This window comes from Geospiza fortis, unplaced genomic scaffold (assembly GCF_000277835.1).
Source record: "Geospiza fortis unplaced genomic scaffold, GeoFor_1.0 scaffold275, whole genome shotgun sequence".
In the NCBI taxonomy this organism is placed as follows: domain Eukaryota; kingdom Metazoa; phylum Chordata; class Aves; order Passeriformes; family Thraupidae; genus Geospiza; species Geospiza fortis.
Genome location: NW_005054341.1, coordinates 4685925 through 4701938, shown reverse-complemented (window position 1 = coordinate 4701938; position 16014 = coordinate 4685925). Strand labels below are relative to the sequence as shown.

The 16014-nt window shown below is 47.6% G+C and overlaps 1 protein-coding gene across 1 annotated transcript in view; it reads left to right on the top strand.

Moving 5' to 3' along the window:
• The window catches only part of ANAPC1 (anaphase promoting complex subunit 1), a gene marked incomplete at its 5' end in the record, with an annotated part of 24949 nt that extends 10429 nt beyond the window's left edge, over positions 1-14520 (top strand). The window contains 25 exons of the mRNA XM_031058279.1: positions 25-95; positions 211-389; positions 2296-2522; positions 3628-3746; positions 4162-4433; positions 4964-5198; positions 5932-6023; positions 6163-6297; positions 6416-6498; positions 6611-6689; positions 6963-7037; positions 7567-7643; positions 7833-7923; positions 8017-8070; positions 8334-8527; positions 8747-8833; positions 9117-9234; positions 9990-10067; positions 10406-10473; positions 11418-11556; positions 12179-12265; positions 12722-12817; positions 12969-13167; positions 13618-13752; positions 14240-14520. Coding sequence (XP_030914139.1) covers positions 25-95; positions 211-389; positions 2296-2522; positions 3628-3746; positions 4162-4433; positions 4964-5198; positions 5932-6023; positions 6163-6297; positions 6416-6498; positions 6611-6689; positions 6963-7037; positions 7567-7643; positions 7833-7923; positions 8017-8070; positions 8334-8527; positions 8747-8833; positions 9117-9234; positions 9990-10067; positions 10406-10473; positions 11418-11556; positions 12179-12265; positions 12722-12817; positions 12969-13167; positions 13618-13752; positions 14240-14355 — 3106 coding nt within the window. The remainder of the gene's footprint in view (positions 1-24; positions 96-210; positions 390-2295; positions 2523-3627; positions 3747-4161; positions 4434-4963; positions 5199-5931; positions 6024-6162; positions 6298-6415; positions 6499-6610; positions 6690-6962; positions 7038-7566; positions 7644-7832; positions 7924-8016; positions 8071-8333; positions 8528-8746; positions 8834-9116; positions 9235-9989; positions 10068-10405; positions 10474-11417; positions 11557-12178; positions 12266-12721; positions 12818-12968; positions 13168-13617; positions 13753-14239) is intronic.
• Between the last annotated feature and the right edge of the window lie 1494 nt (positions 14521-16014).

Here is a 16014-nt window from a genome sequence, read left to right as displayed (position 1 = left end):
ATTTGCTTTTCCTTAATTTTCCAGGTGCAGTTTCAAATCCAGCACTTCTGTTTCCAGCCTGGCTGAAAAATTGGTCCTTTGGATGACCAGTGTTGGTAAGAGCGGAACAACAACATTCCCGAATAACCATGTGCTTGGATAACAGGAAACACTCTTTGTCTGGGATTGATAAAACTTATTTAGGGGTTTTTTCCCCTCCTTAATTTTAAGGTTTCACCTTGAGAGATCTGGAATCTCTTCCCTTTGGTGTGGCCCTTCCCATCCGAGATGCCATCTACCAGTGCCGGGAGCAGCCGGCCTCAGACTGGCCGGAAGCTGTTTGCCTCCTCATCGGCCGCCAGGATTTGTCCAAGCAGGCCTGGGAAGGGAGCCTGCAGAAGGGAAAATCCGTGAGTATGGCCACAAAGGGATCTTCCAATCCAAGGGTTTGGGCAGAGCAAGCAGCTCGGGAACTTCCAGCTTAATTCCCAAACTGAGGGCAACAAAATGGAGGATTTACATGTACAAGGGTTTTGGTGTGAAAAGGGACATCCAGCAGGGATGGATAATCATGGATAGCTTGGAAAACTCAAGATAAATCACATTTTTAAATTTAGACAAAAGTTTTACCTCTAGAGCTGTTGGATTCCTCCTCCTCCACCCATTCTTTGATGCTTTCTCCAGAGGCTCTGCCATCAAACCATGGCAGAAGGAGAAGGAAGTGGGTATTTGTCAGAGGCTTATTGTGTTGGCATGGCTGGCATCCTCCTTTCCACTAGAAGAGCTGGATTTGGAAATCCACTTGCCACATTTCTCTTTTCCCAAAAAAGGTTTTAGTTATTTGTATCTTGAGGTAAAATGATTTAAAAAACAGTGTGATGTTTTTCCCTTCAGCATTTTCTTCTGATGGTGGCTATCACCAGCATCCCAAGGAATTGTATCTCACTGAAAAGCCCTTTGTTGAAAACCAAAAATCTTCTTTAGGCTGACGTAAAACCCTGTCATGGCAGAAGATTGGAGCCTTTTCCAAAGTCAGCAATTGGAATTGAAATCTCAAATCCACCTTGGTCAAGATCCTTTTTTGCTGTCTCAGCTTTGGAAGGGATATTAAAGTTATTCCAGTTTTCTGCAGCAAAGGCTTTATGACTAATTGCATATCAAAACTGTAATTAATTTGGCAGAAAGGTTAATTAACTCCAGGTCAAAGCCCCACCTGCCACCACACGAAAAATCCTTTTTGTTTGCTGCTGGTGGAAGCTGTGCCCAACCGAAACCCTCACGAATCATCGAAAATGATGATAAATTTGATTTTATCACTAGCTTTATAACAATGCCTTGAATTGATGTGACCTTAAAAGGCCAAAGTGAGCTTCAAACCCCAAATTGTTTGTCATTTTTCAGGAGGGCAGGGTGGAGTTTCCTGTTTCAGAACGGACGCTGCTGCTCTGGGTGGTGCAGTTGTGTGTTGAGATTGAGTGTGGATTTACCAGAAGAAATTGGGTTTCATTCATCAGCTCTTCATTTACTTGCCTTCCTGGGGCCACATGTTCCCAGAGAACCACAGGAAGATCTGTTCCCTTTGGGTCCTCTCATCACTTGTGTGATGTGAGCGAACAGGAGAGCAGAGTTTTAGAAAAGCATTTCTAAAATCTTGCATGGGAAAGGTTGTTCCAAGAGTGCTCCTAAGCTTTCATGCTTTTCTGGTCATGTGTGGAAGTTCCAAAACCGTTCTGGTGCTGTGATGAGTCCCAAGTTTTCTGATTGTGAGGAATTTTGGGATTTTCTGCTGTGTAGGCTGCTTTAATGGGTAATTTGCTTTTCCAAGGTGGTTGTAGAGGGAATCCAAATAGATGTGTGAAAACATCAACACTTTGAAAAATAACACAGGGCTTGGAGCAGAATCTGCAGAACAGCAGCTCTGGTTGGACTCATCACAAATTGGGATAATCACAAACTGGGCTGATGGAGTAGGCAGGGAAAGGAAAACCCTTTCCTACAATTGCTCCAAAACGAGAGATTTTGAAAGGACAAGAACTTCATCACATGTCACCTCCTCAATGCATTTGAGGTGTCATATCCTCTTGTCTTTAGTTATTTATCGCATTTGGTTGTGCAAAACTACTTGATTTCCATCTTTGGAAATCCTCCAGGCCTTTAAATTCCTGTGAGGAGCATGAGAATGCTGTGTCCATGTGTCCATCAGTGTGTCCATCCCTTCTGTGTGCAGACCCATCACATTGTGCTGGGTGAGTTCAGGTTGTGGTGCCTTCCTGACAATTTTACCCCCTGGAATTGTCTTTTCCCTTTCCCTTGCAGTCCGTGGGCACGGTGCTGTCCTCGGACATTCCGTCGGCAGCCGAGTCGGAGGAGGATGAGGATGGCATGAACGACATGAACGAGGAGGTGATGTCCCTGATCTGGAGCGAGGACCTAAGGGTGCAGGAGGTGAGGAGGCTCCTCCAGAGCGCCCGGCCCGTCCGCGTCAACGTGGTGCAGATGCCTGAAGCCAGTGACCACGAGTACATTGAGGAGAAGGAAAACAGGTAAGGAGTCCTGGAAGCATGGAATGGCTTGGGTTGGCTTGGGTTTGGAAGGACCTTAAAGCTCATCTCATTCCAACCTCTGCCATGGCCATGGACACCTTCCACTATCCCTGATTGCTCCAAGCCCCATCCAGTGTGGCCTTGGAAATTTCTCCGTTTCCAACTGTTTCTGTTTCCCAGTATTTCATTCAGCTGAAAGGTTGTGGGGATATTTTTGGAGGCTCAGAATCTAATTAAAAAAACATCATAATCCAAGTCTTTGGAGTTGCGTGGATCAAAGCTCTGCTGTGTTGGAGTAGAGGGCTCTTGGGAAGGACAGACAGCTCATTGAGGTCAGTTGGAGTTGAAGGGATTTTGTAGCACTTTCTTCTGCCCAAAAAATGTGAAATATAAGCAGGACCTACTCTGTAAAGACCAAACCATCCATGCCCTGCCTAAACTGGAGAACCCTTTGTGATAGGCTGGTCTTGAGACAGGGGACCTTGGAACTCCACAGAAAGCACATTCCCTGTCCCATCCCATTCCTTTGAAACCTGTGTCCAGTGGCCTCGATTATCCCTGTCCTGCTTTATTCACTTTTTGCGGGGTGGGTTAAAAACCTCTTCTTTAAAAACCAAATTAAAAAGCAAACCTGAGAACACCGTTATCATGCAACATGTTCTGAGTCTGACCTAGGGAGTTGAGTAATCTAAGGAGTTTAGAAAGTGTTTCCAGACTAAATCATAGAGAACTGTGGTCGGCATTCTTGGAAGCACCTTATCACCTCTCTACGTGGGTTATTACTTGGTGTTATCACCACTCATAGCAGGATCCCACAGGGCAACCATCTTTACTTGGCTTTCTCCTCTCAGCTCACTTCCAGCACGGCTGGGAAGTGTCTGTGGAATGGATGTATTGAACCAGCTTTAAGGGAAGAATAGTGCCAGGTTGCAACAGCTAAAAGGTATCTTGGAGATGCACCTTGTAAGGACCAAAGATTTGGTTCAAAAGGAGAAAGAAGGAGTCACAATGAGGGGAAAATGGTTCTGTCCAGTGCCTGTTGTTTGTAGGTCATTTATATTTGGGAAAATCTTCCATGTGATTTTTGGATTCACCTCCCCACCAGGTTGCTGCAGCTGTGCCAGCGAACCATGGCACTCCCAGTTGGACGAGGAATGTTCACCCTGTTCTCCTACCATCCTGTGCCAACGGAGCAGCTGCCCATCCCTAAGCTGAACCTCACTGGTACGTTGCTCAGGGGTTCCTTCCCAGTCCATCCCAGAGCAGGATGGGCTTTCTTCCAGCTCTTATCCCATTACAGTAATTTTTATAGCATCTTCACCAAGAATTTCATGGCTCAAGTGTGGGTTTTGTGGGGAAGCAGCCCCTTTGGGCTTTGAATCTGCCACCTAGAATGGTGGCAGATCCTTCTGGAATGGTCAGGGCCAGTGTTATCAAACACTGAAACCTTTTCTTAGGTACAGAAGGAGAGAGAAGTGGAAAAATGGCCTAAGCAGTGCTGGGGTCATACAGGATGGAGATCCTGCAAAGGGCTGTCCTGACATTCCTGAACATTCTTGGATCGGAGCTGTTCCCTCACTTAGCACTGGATGGAGAGCTTGGCTTTTCCTGACCGCTGTTATCCCCTCTCCCATGGCAGGCCGTGCTCCTCCGAGGAACACCACTGTGGATCTGAACAGCGGGAACATCGATGTCCCCCCCAACATGGCCTGCTGGGCCAGCTTCCACAACGGGGTGGCTGCCGGCCTGAAGATCGCTCCCGCTTCCCAGATCGACTCCGCCTGGATCGTCTACAACAAGCCCAAAATCGCTGAGCTGGCCAACGAGTACGCAGGGTTCCTCATGGCCCTGGGCCTCAACGGGCACCTCACCAAGCTGGCCACCCTCAACATCCACGACTACCTGACAAAGGTGAGGAATTCTGGCACATCCAGGCGGCAGATCCCGGTGGGATTGGATTCTTTAGGCAAAACAAGGGAGGTTTCTTTGAACTGCTGCATTGGGAGTTTCCTGGTGTGGGAGAATGTCTGAGTTGCTTTGTTATAGTTGTGGTGCCTGATTTGGGTTGGAAGGATCCTTTCTCAGTGTGAGGAAGGACTTCTTTCCAAGGAAGTGGTGGAGAGCTGGCTGTCCAGGGAAGGCATGGAGCCTCTGAAGAAACTCCATTCCAAACCCACCTGGATGCATTCCTGTGTCACCTGCTCGGAGTGAGCAGGGGGATGGACTGGATGATCTCCAGAGGTCCCTCCCAATCCTAAATATTCTGGGGTTCTGCAGAATGAGGAACCTCCATTTCCATTCAAAGATTTCCAGCAGCGTTATCACCAGATCTCTCCACCCTGCGCACAGCTCATTGGGATAGGCCACTGGAGCACTGGGACAGGGGTTTTCCCATTCCTCACTGGGAATGTACCTCACTGCTCCTTGTCCCCTTTATCCAGGGCCACGAGATGACGAGTATCGGGCTCCTGCTCGGCGTCTCCGCTGCCAAGCTGGGCACCATGGACATGGCCATCACCCGCCTGCTGAGCATCCACATCCCTGCCCTGCTGCCTCCCACCTCCACGGAGCTGGATGTGCCCCACAACGTCCAGGTGGCTGCTGTGGTCGGGATAGGCCTGGTCTACCAGGGCACTGCCCACAGGCACACTGCCGAGGTGCTGCTGGCTGAGATAGGTGGGTGCCAGCACTGGAAAAACAGGATGAGGGCTGGGATAGTCGCCATGTGCACAGGGGGTTGGGATTGTAACCTTGGCATCTTTTCCCACCACATTTTCTTCCCATTTTCCCAAACCTCATGGTCCCTCTTGGGAGCTTGTGCAGCATAAAAAGGAAAGTCATTGGGTTTAGTAAAAGAAAAGTGGTAGCATCATTACTGTTCCTACTTCTTCCACCTGGAAATTTGGCGTCCTAAATTCTCCTGTTTGGAATTTTAAGAGTTTTTAACCACTAGGCCTTAAGAGCTAATGTGAACAGCAGATTTGTGATCTCACTTGTGCTCTCGTTCTGAGTTAATTTGTAACAGCTTTTCTCCGTGTTTACATGGGACTATACTTGGAGACTGTGTGGTTTATTAAAGAGGGATTGGGATAAATTTTAAGGGTGAATTTGTTGTGTTTCTAGAAATTGGATATGTGCAATCCTTTTTTAGCAACAGCATTTGGATTGATTCAGGATCTTAAAGTATCCTCAGTTAAACTTGGCGTTTTCACCATGGCTCTAAACTCCAACCATAACATTTAGGAGGGAGTTGCTGTTTGGGAGTGGATAGATGAACTGCCAGCTCCTTGTCGTTCCAATGAGGACTTCCCTAAGGAGGGACAGATTTTTTTTTTTTTCTCCTTTCAGTAGGAATTAAGCAATGAGCTGGACTTTTCAAAGGTGAATTTTGCTGGTTTGGTTTCTCCAGGGCGTCCCCCCGGCCCAGAAATGGAATATTGCACGGACAGAGAGTCCTATTCCCTGGCATCAGGGCTGGCCTTGGGAATGGTGTGCCTTGGGGTAAGTCAGCTGCAATTAGGAGACTCATTATCCACTGGGATGGCATTCCAAGAGCTGTTCCATCCTTGGCTCCTAGCTGCCTGTGGGTTTTTCTCCTAGAGGAAGGCACTTCCATGTTTTCCTTCTTTCCATTCCTTAGCATGGCAGTAACCTGATTGGGATGTCAGACCTCAACGTTCCCGAGCAGCTCTACCAGTACATGGTGGGGGGACACAGGAGATTCCAGGCAGGAATGCACAGGGAGAAGCATAAATCTCCCAGTTACCAAATCAAGGTACGTGGTGCCAGTGCTGGCTCATTTACGTCGGAATTCTGGGAGGTGTCTCCATGACTTTGGGAGCATGATTCCCTTCCAAGTGAACCTGTGGGAAGTGTTCCCTGTGTTTTCCCAGGAAGGAGACACCATCAACGTGGATGTGACGTGTCCAGGTGCCACCCTTGCACTTGCCATGATTTACCTGAAGACCAACAACAGGTATTGACCTGGGAATTCCTGCAGGGTTAAACTGCCCTAGTGTTGGCTCTGCTGAGGTTTGGGATTACTGGAATGTGACCTGGAAACCCTTTTCTTCTGCCATGCCCTGCAGATCCATTGCTGACTGGCTCAAAGCACCAGACACCATGTATCTGCTGGACTTTGTCAAACCAGAATTCCTTTTGTTGAGGGTAAGATTTCCCTTGGGTTCTTTCCTCAGTCTATTTAAATGATGTTTAGGAATTCCAGCCCAACATGCCCATCATCCAGAATCCTTTGCTTCCCAGCCAAACTCACCCCTTCCAACAATTCCTCCTTGTAAGTCTGGCACCTTCCTTGCCATGGAGACAGAATTTAATGATAAATAGATGAAAGACACAATTTATGGGAAATGTTACATTAATTTTAGGTGTATTTTTATAGCTTTTCCCAATTCCATAGATAAATTTTCTCACTTTTCCCAGACCCTGGCTCGATGCCTGATTTTGTGGGATGACATCCTGCCCAATTCCAAGTGGGTCAACAGCAATGTGCCTCAGGTGGGTGTTTGTTTATGTGTGTTGTGTTTGCTTCTCAATTTTTCACCTCCCTGCATTGTTTTCCATGTGAGCATTTCCATAGTCACATCAGGAGCACAAGGAAATGAACATTAACATGACAGAGGTGACTGTCCCCTGGGATCCCTGGATTTTAGGAGCACCAAGGACTGGAAAGGAGATGATTGAGGAGAGATGGGATTGTTCCAGACACAAAATGATGTCAGGGAAAGGAAGGGATTAAACTTTTCCCTGCATTGCCAGGTCCAAAACTGCTGCATGGAGTTGAGCATTAGGAATAACTTCCCAACAGTGGAATCAGGGATATTCCAAGATATTGTATGGAATTTTTAAGACCAAGTAAGCTCAATACCTATGAGAACTACAGGGTGCTGATGGTCTCTGCTGGGGGAAAAAACAGCTTTTCCTTCCCTTAGACCTGTTTGGTATCACTTATGAACTCTTGATGGCCAAAGTTTCAATGAGTCATCAGTTTTCCCATGGATTTATTTTCCTTCCCTGCTTTTTACAGATCATTAGAGAGAACATTATCTCTCTTCATGCAACAGAGCTGCCTTCCTCTGAAGACCTGAGCTTGGAAACGCTGGCGTGAGTAACATCCCAAAAATCTCCTCCTAGGGAATTTCACTGTCCTGTAAAGGAGAGTTCTCTTATATGGGATATCCTATAAAGGATGAGTCTTCCCTTTTATTTCTAAGGGATGAAGGGGTTTGTGCTGTGTATTCAGATGAGGAGAAGAGGAGCATTTAGTCATTTCCTGTTTGTGTTGTTCCTTAGGCAAGCTCACGTCTACATCATTGCCGGAGCGTGTTTATCCCTGGGATTTCGTTTTGCCGGCTCGGAAAATCTGGCAGCATTTCAGTGCCTGGTAAGAGGAGGGTTATTTGATTCCATTCACTTCCCAGGGAACTGTCACTCACCTTTAGGATCCATATTCACTGGGCATTCCTTTTCTTTCTAGTACAAATACGCCACGGATTTCCTGAAGTGCTTGTCGGCTCCAACAGCGTCCATAGTAAGTTTTTCCAAGCAAAAAGATGGCTTTGTGTGACCCTCAGCAAAACCTCAATGGGAACAAACCCAGCCCTTTTAATTTCCTGGATTACGCATGATCTATAGGATGTGGCAGAGCTGCAAATCATTGAAGGACTTTGCTGGCTCTCCCTCCTTCTGGGGAATGTGGTTTTCAAGCTCCGGGGTGGAAAGTGGTGGATCATCCCACCCGGAATGTGCTGTTGGCCATGGAATTGTGATGAAACCTCTCTGTTGTGTTTGAAGACAGGTCACTATAACCTGGAAACGTGCCTGAGTGTCCTTCTCCTGGCCCTGGCCATGGTGATGGCCGGCTCTGGGAACCTCAAAGTACTCCAGCTTTGCCGTTTCATGCACAAGAAGACAGGGGGAGAGATGAACTACGGCTTCCACCTGGCTCACCACATGGCTTTGGGGCTCCTCTTCCTGGGAGGAGGAAGGTAATGGGCCTTTTCCAAAGGCAGATCTCTGCCCTTATTTCCATTTCCTCCATTTCCCTGTTTTTAATATATGGATGCATAAAGGTGTCTTCTGTTGGCAGAGAAAGTCTTGTTGGTTTTGCACTTTTGGAAATTCCTTTCCTCGTCCCACCAAAATATTTTGGCCTCCTTTGTTTTTTAGAAGGAAAACTAAAGGACAGTATTGTTTTTTTCCTACAGATATTCCCTGAGCACTTCCAACTCCTCCATTGCTGCTCTTCTCTGTGCTCTGTACCCTCACTTCCCTGTTCACAGCACGGACAATCGGTAAGGCTTTCATGGGGATCCCATTTCCTTCAGCTGAACCATCTTCTTACAAAAGACAAATTATGGACTTTTACCAAAAATCAATTTTTGGAGGTTCTCCATTAAAAAAAAGTGAGATATGGAAGAAGTAAGTGGCAGTGGTAACGATCTTTGGTCAGTGAGGAAACACCAGCTCTGCTGTGCTCCTGTTCATGGCCACATGAGCTGTATTTGGGATGTGGAGCAGGAATTGGGTGTCTGGGATCATTCCTAGCCCATGCTGAGCTCCTGGTTCCCACCCCAGGTACCACCTGCAGGCTCTGCGTCACCTGTATGTGCTGGCAGCCGAGCCCAGGCTGCTCACTCCCGTGGACGTGGACACCAACACCCCCTGCTACGCCCTCATAGAGGTCACCTACAAGGTAACGTGGCTGGGAGGCCCTGAGGAGCTGTGGGATGACCAAACACTTGGATTTATCCCAGTTTTCATTGGAGTGGCCTCCGGTCTTGGGTTTGGTTTCAAGCTGTGGTGGTGATGAGGTGAATTCTGCACAAATAAGTGAAGGGTTTGAGCTCAACCCACTCACACCTCAGATGTGCTTTGGTGGCACCTGGAGAGCAGAGGGGAGGACAGGGAGAGCCACCAGAGTTGTCAAGGGTGTCCTTACTGACCCAGGTTCTTCTCCCTCTTCAGAAGGATTTCCAAAGGCTCAGAGGTGACTGGAACCATTTGTGGTTTTCCATGCCTTCTCCTAATTCTGAGATGAACAACTTGATGTTTCTCCTCGGTGCTTCCATCAGGTGTCCCTCAGGGAAGAGTCCTTTCTGTGGGATTTGTTTTATATGGGAGAAGGGAGATGCTCAGAACTGAGTTCTTGGAATTTTTAGGGGGAAGAGGTGATCTCTGTGATTCTGGCAGAGAGTTTTCCATGTTCCCATTGCAGCTTGCCTCCCAAACCTTCACATTTCAGCCGTGCCTGGCATTAGGTGTTGATCTATCCATCCATGGAAAATACGGCCTGGGAAGTCTGTGTTTCCTGGCATGAGTCCTGTGTTTACTTAGGAGCAGAACCCCCTGCCTGCTGCCAGGGCGGTTGTTCCCCACAAGGTTCCCTTTTCCTTCCTTTTCCCATGGAAATGAGCTTTTCTAACCTGTGGCTCCTGTGATGTTTTGCAGGGCACACAGTGGTACGGGGAGGCCACCGAGGAGCTGATGGCACCCACGCTTCTCCCAGAGCTCCACTTACTGAAGCAGGTAGAGGAAATCTCTGTTCTAATGGAAAACCACCTGGATTTTGTGTCACAAATCTCAAGAGCTGAGATCTGATGGTTTTTGATTCCTTAGCCTGACTCTGGATGACATTGTCCCATTATGATTCCAAAGACAATTCTCTGTCTTCTGTCTTCTGTCTTGATCAAGATCTTCCAAGATCTGATGCAGCAGGGAATTCCCTGTAGGAGACACAAACCTCCTCCTGAATTTTCTGTGTGGGCAACACTATAAACCAGCCCTGAAAGAAAAAAAAAAAAAGTAAAAGCCTCTTAATTCAATGATTCTGGTTATATTTAGTAATAAAATGTTTCTATTGACAGATCAGAGTGAAGGGCCCCCGGTACTGGGAATTATTAATAGATTTAAGCAAGGGAACGACTCATCTCCAGTAAGTGTTTTTTAATGCTCAACTGAATCATGACCTTGTAGTAATCGTATTTCGTGGTTTTTTTTAAACCCTACCACAGCTCTGTGTTGAAACCTGGGTTTTATGAAGTCACTCTTGTGCATCTGACAGCACTTTAGGGGTGAAGAAAGAAACTGCAGAGTTGGGTTTCACCCATTGAGGTGAATAATTCATGCAAAAAAACAGGGTCGGGGAAAACCTGATAGTAAAACCCGCAGACTGGTAGTGGGATGAGGCACCGGAGAGCAGCTACAACTCATGGTTTTGGTTTGGTTTTGAGTGGCGGTGATATCACATTTCCCAGACTGTTGGGGACTGTTACAAAGCCCTGTGAAATGCTTTTTCTCGTGTCACCCCATGTCACAAAGTGCCACCCACCCTCGTGACACGCTCGAAACGTGGCGGGCAGCTGTGGGAACCAGAGATTTTACCGGAACACAGGATCTGGGGTGGGGGGGTGGAAATCATTCTTATCTTTGCACTCTCCAGTGAGGGGTGGGAGAAACCAGCTCAATCTTTGCTCCGTAATGGGGTGCTTTTAGGTAATTTACTTGCCATTGATCAGTCCCAGAATCATTTAAGTTGGAAAAGACCTCCAAGATAATAAGTCCAATCATTGATTGCCCCCTTGTCAGGTGGAAGGATTAAATTGAGCTCACTCCATTAGTACAGCATGCTTTGGGTTGGGAGGGGTTTAAGGATCACCCCGTGCCACCCCTGACATGAGCAGGGACACCTTCCACTACCCCAGGTTGCTCCAAGCCGCATCCAGCCTGGCCTTGGAAACTTCCAGGGATGGGCCAGCCACAGCTTCTCTGGGAAGCCTGTGCCAGGGCCTCCCCACCCTCACAGGGGAGAATTCCTTCCCAATATCCAGCCTGAATTTCCTCCTGATTGCATAAATCAGCCCCATTGTGCCATTCCAGGTCGATCCTTTCCAAGGGTGGCATCCTGTACGTGAAGCTCCGGGCTGGGCAGCTCTCCTACAAGGAGGATCCCATGGGATGGCGCAGCCTCCTCGCACAGACCGTCACCCACCGCAACTCGGAAGCGCGGGCCTTCAAGGTACTGCTCCCAGGGTGCTTCCTGCCAGGAACGCTGCTGCGGGAGGGAATTCTGCTGGCTTTCACAGGACAGACACGTGTTGGTGCATGTGCGTGGGCAGACACAGGTGTTGGACATGTCCTGCCCATGAAGTGCTTGATCATGGAATCATTTAGGGTGGAAAAGTCCTCCAGGGTCATGGAGTCCAACCTTTACATGATTGAATCCAAATTTTAGATCATGGAGTCCAACCTTCACATCATGGAATCCAACTTGTAGATTGCATCCAGCCTTTAGATCATGGAGTCCAACCTTCAGATCATGGAGTCCAACCTTCAGATCATGGAATCCAACCTTCAGATCATAGAATCCAACTTTTAGATTGCATCCAGCCTTTAAATCATTGAATCAAAATTTTAGATCACTGAGTCCAGCCTTTAGATCATCTAGTCTAGCCTTTATATTAAGTCCAGCTTTTAGATCATTGAGTCCAACCTTTAGGCATGGATTCCAGCCTTTGGTATGGGTTCCAGTTTTCTCCCTTGTGTTCTGGACACTTTGGAAATCAGTTGTTGCTACCTTTGTGCACAAATTCAAAAAGTTCACTTTAGGAATGTGTTTTAATCCCTTTTTTTTTTTGCAGCCAGAAGCAATTTCTGCTTTCACTTCCGATCCTGCTCTCTTTTCCTTTGCTGATTATTTTTGTAAACCGACTATGGACATGGGCCAGGTAGGAAGTGTTGGTGTGGACCAACACTTATTCCATGGATAAAAAGTGGGGAAAACCTGCCTTAAATTCTAGAGCAGAATTTAGCCCTGCAACCATCAGGAGCAGGGAATATCCTGCAGGATGTTGTGTAATACAAGGGTGATCCTCTGATTCCTGTTGGTTTGATATTGGGATTTTTTGTCCCATTCCTTGAGGAATGTGTTTAACAGATCCAGAGGGCCATGAAGCATTTAGGGGAAGTCACAGAAGGTGCTTTATGTGGAATTTCTTTAAAAATTATTTAAGGGAGGGTATAAAACCCAGTTTAATTATCCCAGGGTAGAAGTCAAGTGGTATCATTAATTATCCCAAATTCCTGTGATGCCACTGCATGGATTAACTTCAGTTAATTAATCAGTTAATTAATTCCAGGCAGGAACCTGGAATAAATTGTGCCTGACACCTGTCTTTCTTCAGAAACAGGAAATCCTGGATCTTTTCTCCTCCATCCTTTACGAGTGTGTGACCCAGGAGAATCCGGAGATGCTGCCCACGTACATTGCCATCGACCAGGTAGGAAACTCCTGTTCCTGTTGGAAAAAACACTTTTTCCCACTTTTTGGGGGGCAAACAGTGGCCATTCCATGTGCTTTTCCAGAGGAGTGAGGGCAGGGGTTGAGGAGTCATTTACTTGTTTTATTCCTGCTCTAATTCCCACTGCCAGGCAGTGAGGAGGCTGGAAAGGAGGGAAATGTCCGAGACCTTTGAGCTGTGGCAGATGAAGCTGGTGCTGGAATTCTTCAGCTCCCGGAGCCACCAGGAGAGGATGAGCAGGAATCCAACCCGAGGGCTCTTCATGAACTCGGAATTCCTGCCAGTGATGAAGTGCACCATAGATAACACCTTGGATCAGTGGCTTCAAGGTAAGGAGGAATTTCAATCCCGAAATGGTTTGGGTTGGAAGGGACCTTGAAGACCATCTCATTCCATCCCCTGTTGCTCACCTGGTTCTTGTCTTGCTGATCCAGGTTGATTTTTGCCTCAAAGGCATGGAAAACTGATGAGGGAAGGGAGGGTGTTTTCAGTGTGGTGTGGAACATTCCCTGGAGAACTGTGTTTGCCTGGAGTGGTGGCAGGTTTTTAGCAGGGAAGGTGATGTTTCCCAGAGAAAATTCCTTCCTCATCTTGCACAGGGAGAATTTTCCCAGAGCAAAAGCAAACAGTGACCACAGCAGGGTGGCCATGGCAGAAGGAGGGAGGTCAGAAAACAACCTCCCAGCCCACCTTCTGTGGGGAATGGAGACTTCAGTGGGATCTATCTGTGGAAATCCTGCTTCCTAAATGTCACCAAAGGTATTCCTTGTCCCTTGCAGCCGGAGGGGACGTGTCCCTACATTCCTACCTGAGTGGGCAGGCTCCAGAGGAGTCCCAGCTGAGCATGCTGGCGTGCTTCCTGATTTACCACTCTGTGCCCACACCGGGGCAGCTGGCAGCTGGAGGCCTGGAAGGTGAGTCTGGAACTGGGATTTGGGGAAATCCTGGATCCTTTCACTGGGCAGCTTCTCCTTGCTCTCCAGCAGCCTGGGAATACACCAGTCCTGAGGTTACTGAGGGAAAAGAAAGGCAGCTGGACCTAAATTTTGGAAGCTCTGTTCCTTGCTTAGGGCTGGGGCAGAAATGTCACCACATCCATGAGGGATCAGGGGCCTATCCCAAGAATCCTGTGCTGGCCACAAATTCCTGTGTCTGGGCATGGAAGATTCCAGTTACCTGTTACACACCTCTCTTCTGGCTGTTCTTTTCCTCTGTGTTCTCCTTCTTCCCGGATTTGGGATCTGTTTTCAGAGAGATCTGAGATCTCTTGTAGAACTTCACTTTCCAACCAGCACACAACAGACGTATCCATGGGATGAGCTCTCTGAAGCTTCCCCCTCCAATTTCAGGCAAATCTTTGCTCATTTTTACACCCTTTTCCTTTGCTTTGGATGTTTTTAGGGAGCAGGAACTTCTCGGAGCTGCTGCTGAAGCTGAGGAGGCTGCACGTGCCCGTGCGGGCGCTCCTGCGCCTGGCTCCGCTGCTCCTCGGCAATCCCCAGGCCATGGTGCTGTAGTCCCACCAAGCTTCCCAAAAATCCCCTTCTTTTTGTACCTTCCCAAACAGCAGACTCACCCCCAGCTGTGGCAACCACGACCAGGAGTTATTTATAAATTGTTATGAGGAATTTAAAAAAAGAGCTATAAAAGTGAGGTCATAATAAATTTACTTTTGTAACGAAGGTTTGTTTGCAAATGTGTGGTTTCTGTGGGGAATTTGGGAAAGACCTTGGCTGGGAATGGTGCTTTTCCTTGGCTGTATAACTCCTTTGCTTGTGGTGGATCTTATTTCCAAACAATGGAAATAATTCGTGGTTTAAACACTTTGTGTTCCCTTCCTCCTTGTGTATCCCCCTGGACGAACTTGGAGCAGGGCTCATTCCTTGTTGATTCTGGGCAGAGCAGATCCTTAATTTGTCACCAAACACATGGAATTACTCCATAAAAAGCAGCCAGAGGTTGAGGGATTACTCAGCCAGAGCCAAAGGCTTGGATTCTGCTTATTGTTGTTCCAAATTTAATCCTGTTCTGTAGGATTTGTGCCAATTTCTCTCTATTTTTTCCCAAATCCTCAAGGATTTTGCAAAGTGTCAAATGGAGGGAGGAGGACAACCAAGAGTGATTGAAAAGAGAGCAAAAGCAGGAAAATTATGGGAACCTGATTCTTATGAAAAACAAATGTATTGTGTGTTAACTGCGGTTTTCCGATTGCTTGAGGTGTCCTGAAGGAGGCAGAGCCTGTGCCAAATTCCAACCCTCATCCCTTTTTTTTTAAGCTGTTCAGAAACTTCTCTAATTTAATAAAAACAGATTAATTAATTTATCACACCTCCTCCACAAGCACCTTTAATTAATTTAATTTATCACACCTGCTCCACAAGCACAACCATCTGAATTCAATGAATCCATGAACAGATGGGAAATCAGAGGAGCCAGGAGGTCTCATGGGGCAATCCTGGAGGTTCCTTCCCCTACGAGGTGGGGCAGCTCAGGGAACCTCCTTCTAAACTGAGGGAGTGGGAAGTGTGAAGTGCAAATTTTCCAGAGGGAATGACAGTGGGATTTCATGGCATCCTGGAATGGTTTGGGTTGGAAAGGACCTTAAAGACCAAGGCCAGGGACACCTTCCTTAAAGCCCCATCCAACACTGACCCCAAACACTTCCAGGGATGGGGAATTAAATTCCCCACGACTTTTCCAAGGACAAATACTTTTTTTTGCCTCCTCAAGCCTCTACCCCAGCCCCAGAATGAGCCTCTGGGATTATCTCAGCTGGACAAAGAGCTGAAAATCCAAATGCTGGATTTGGGGTGGAAAGCTGCGAAACCTGGAGGTGTCCTAAACCCTCTGGCTGTCCCGATGGATCCATGGGGTTTATCCCGCATTCCCAGGGTGATGCTGCCTTGTGGCCGAGCAAGCTGGAAGGCGCCGATTCATTTCACCACGAACAGGATGAAAAATGACGAGTAACGCGAAACCCAGCATCTCCAGCAACTCCCTGCCGGGACCTCGGCGATTCGGGATGCTCCCGGTTTCCGCCGGATGCGGGAAAAGCCCCGTTCCCGGCGTTTGGCGAGGGAGGCGAGTTCGTGGGCGGGGGTGGGCGCGGGAGGCTCTGGCGAGGAGCTCTGGGGCTTCCTGTTTCCTTCCGAGCAGAATTTGAAAGCAGCGGCTGC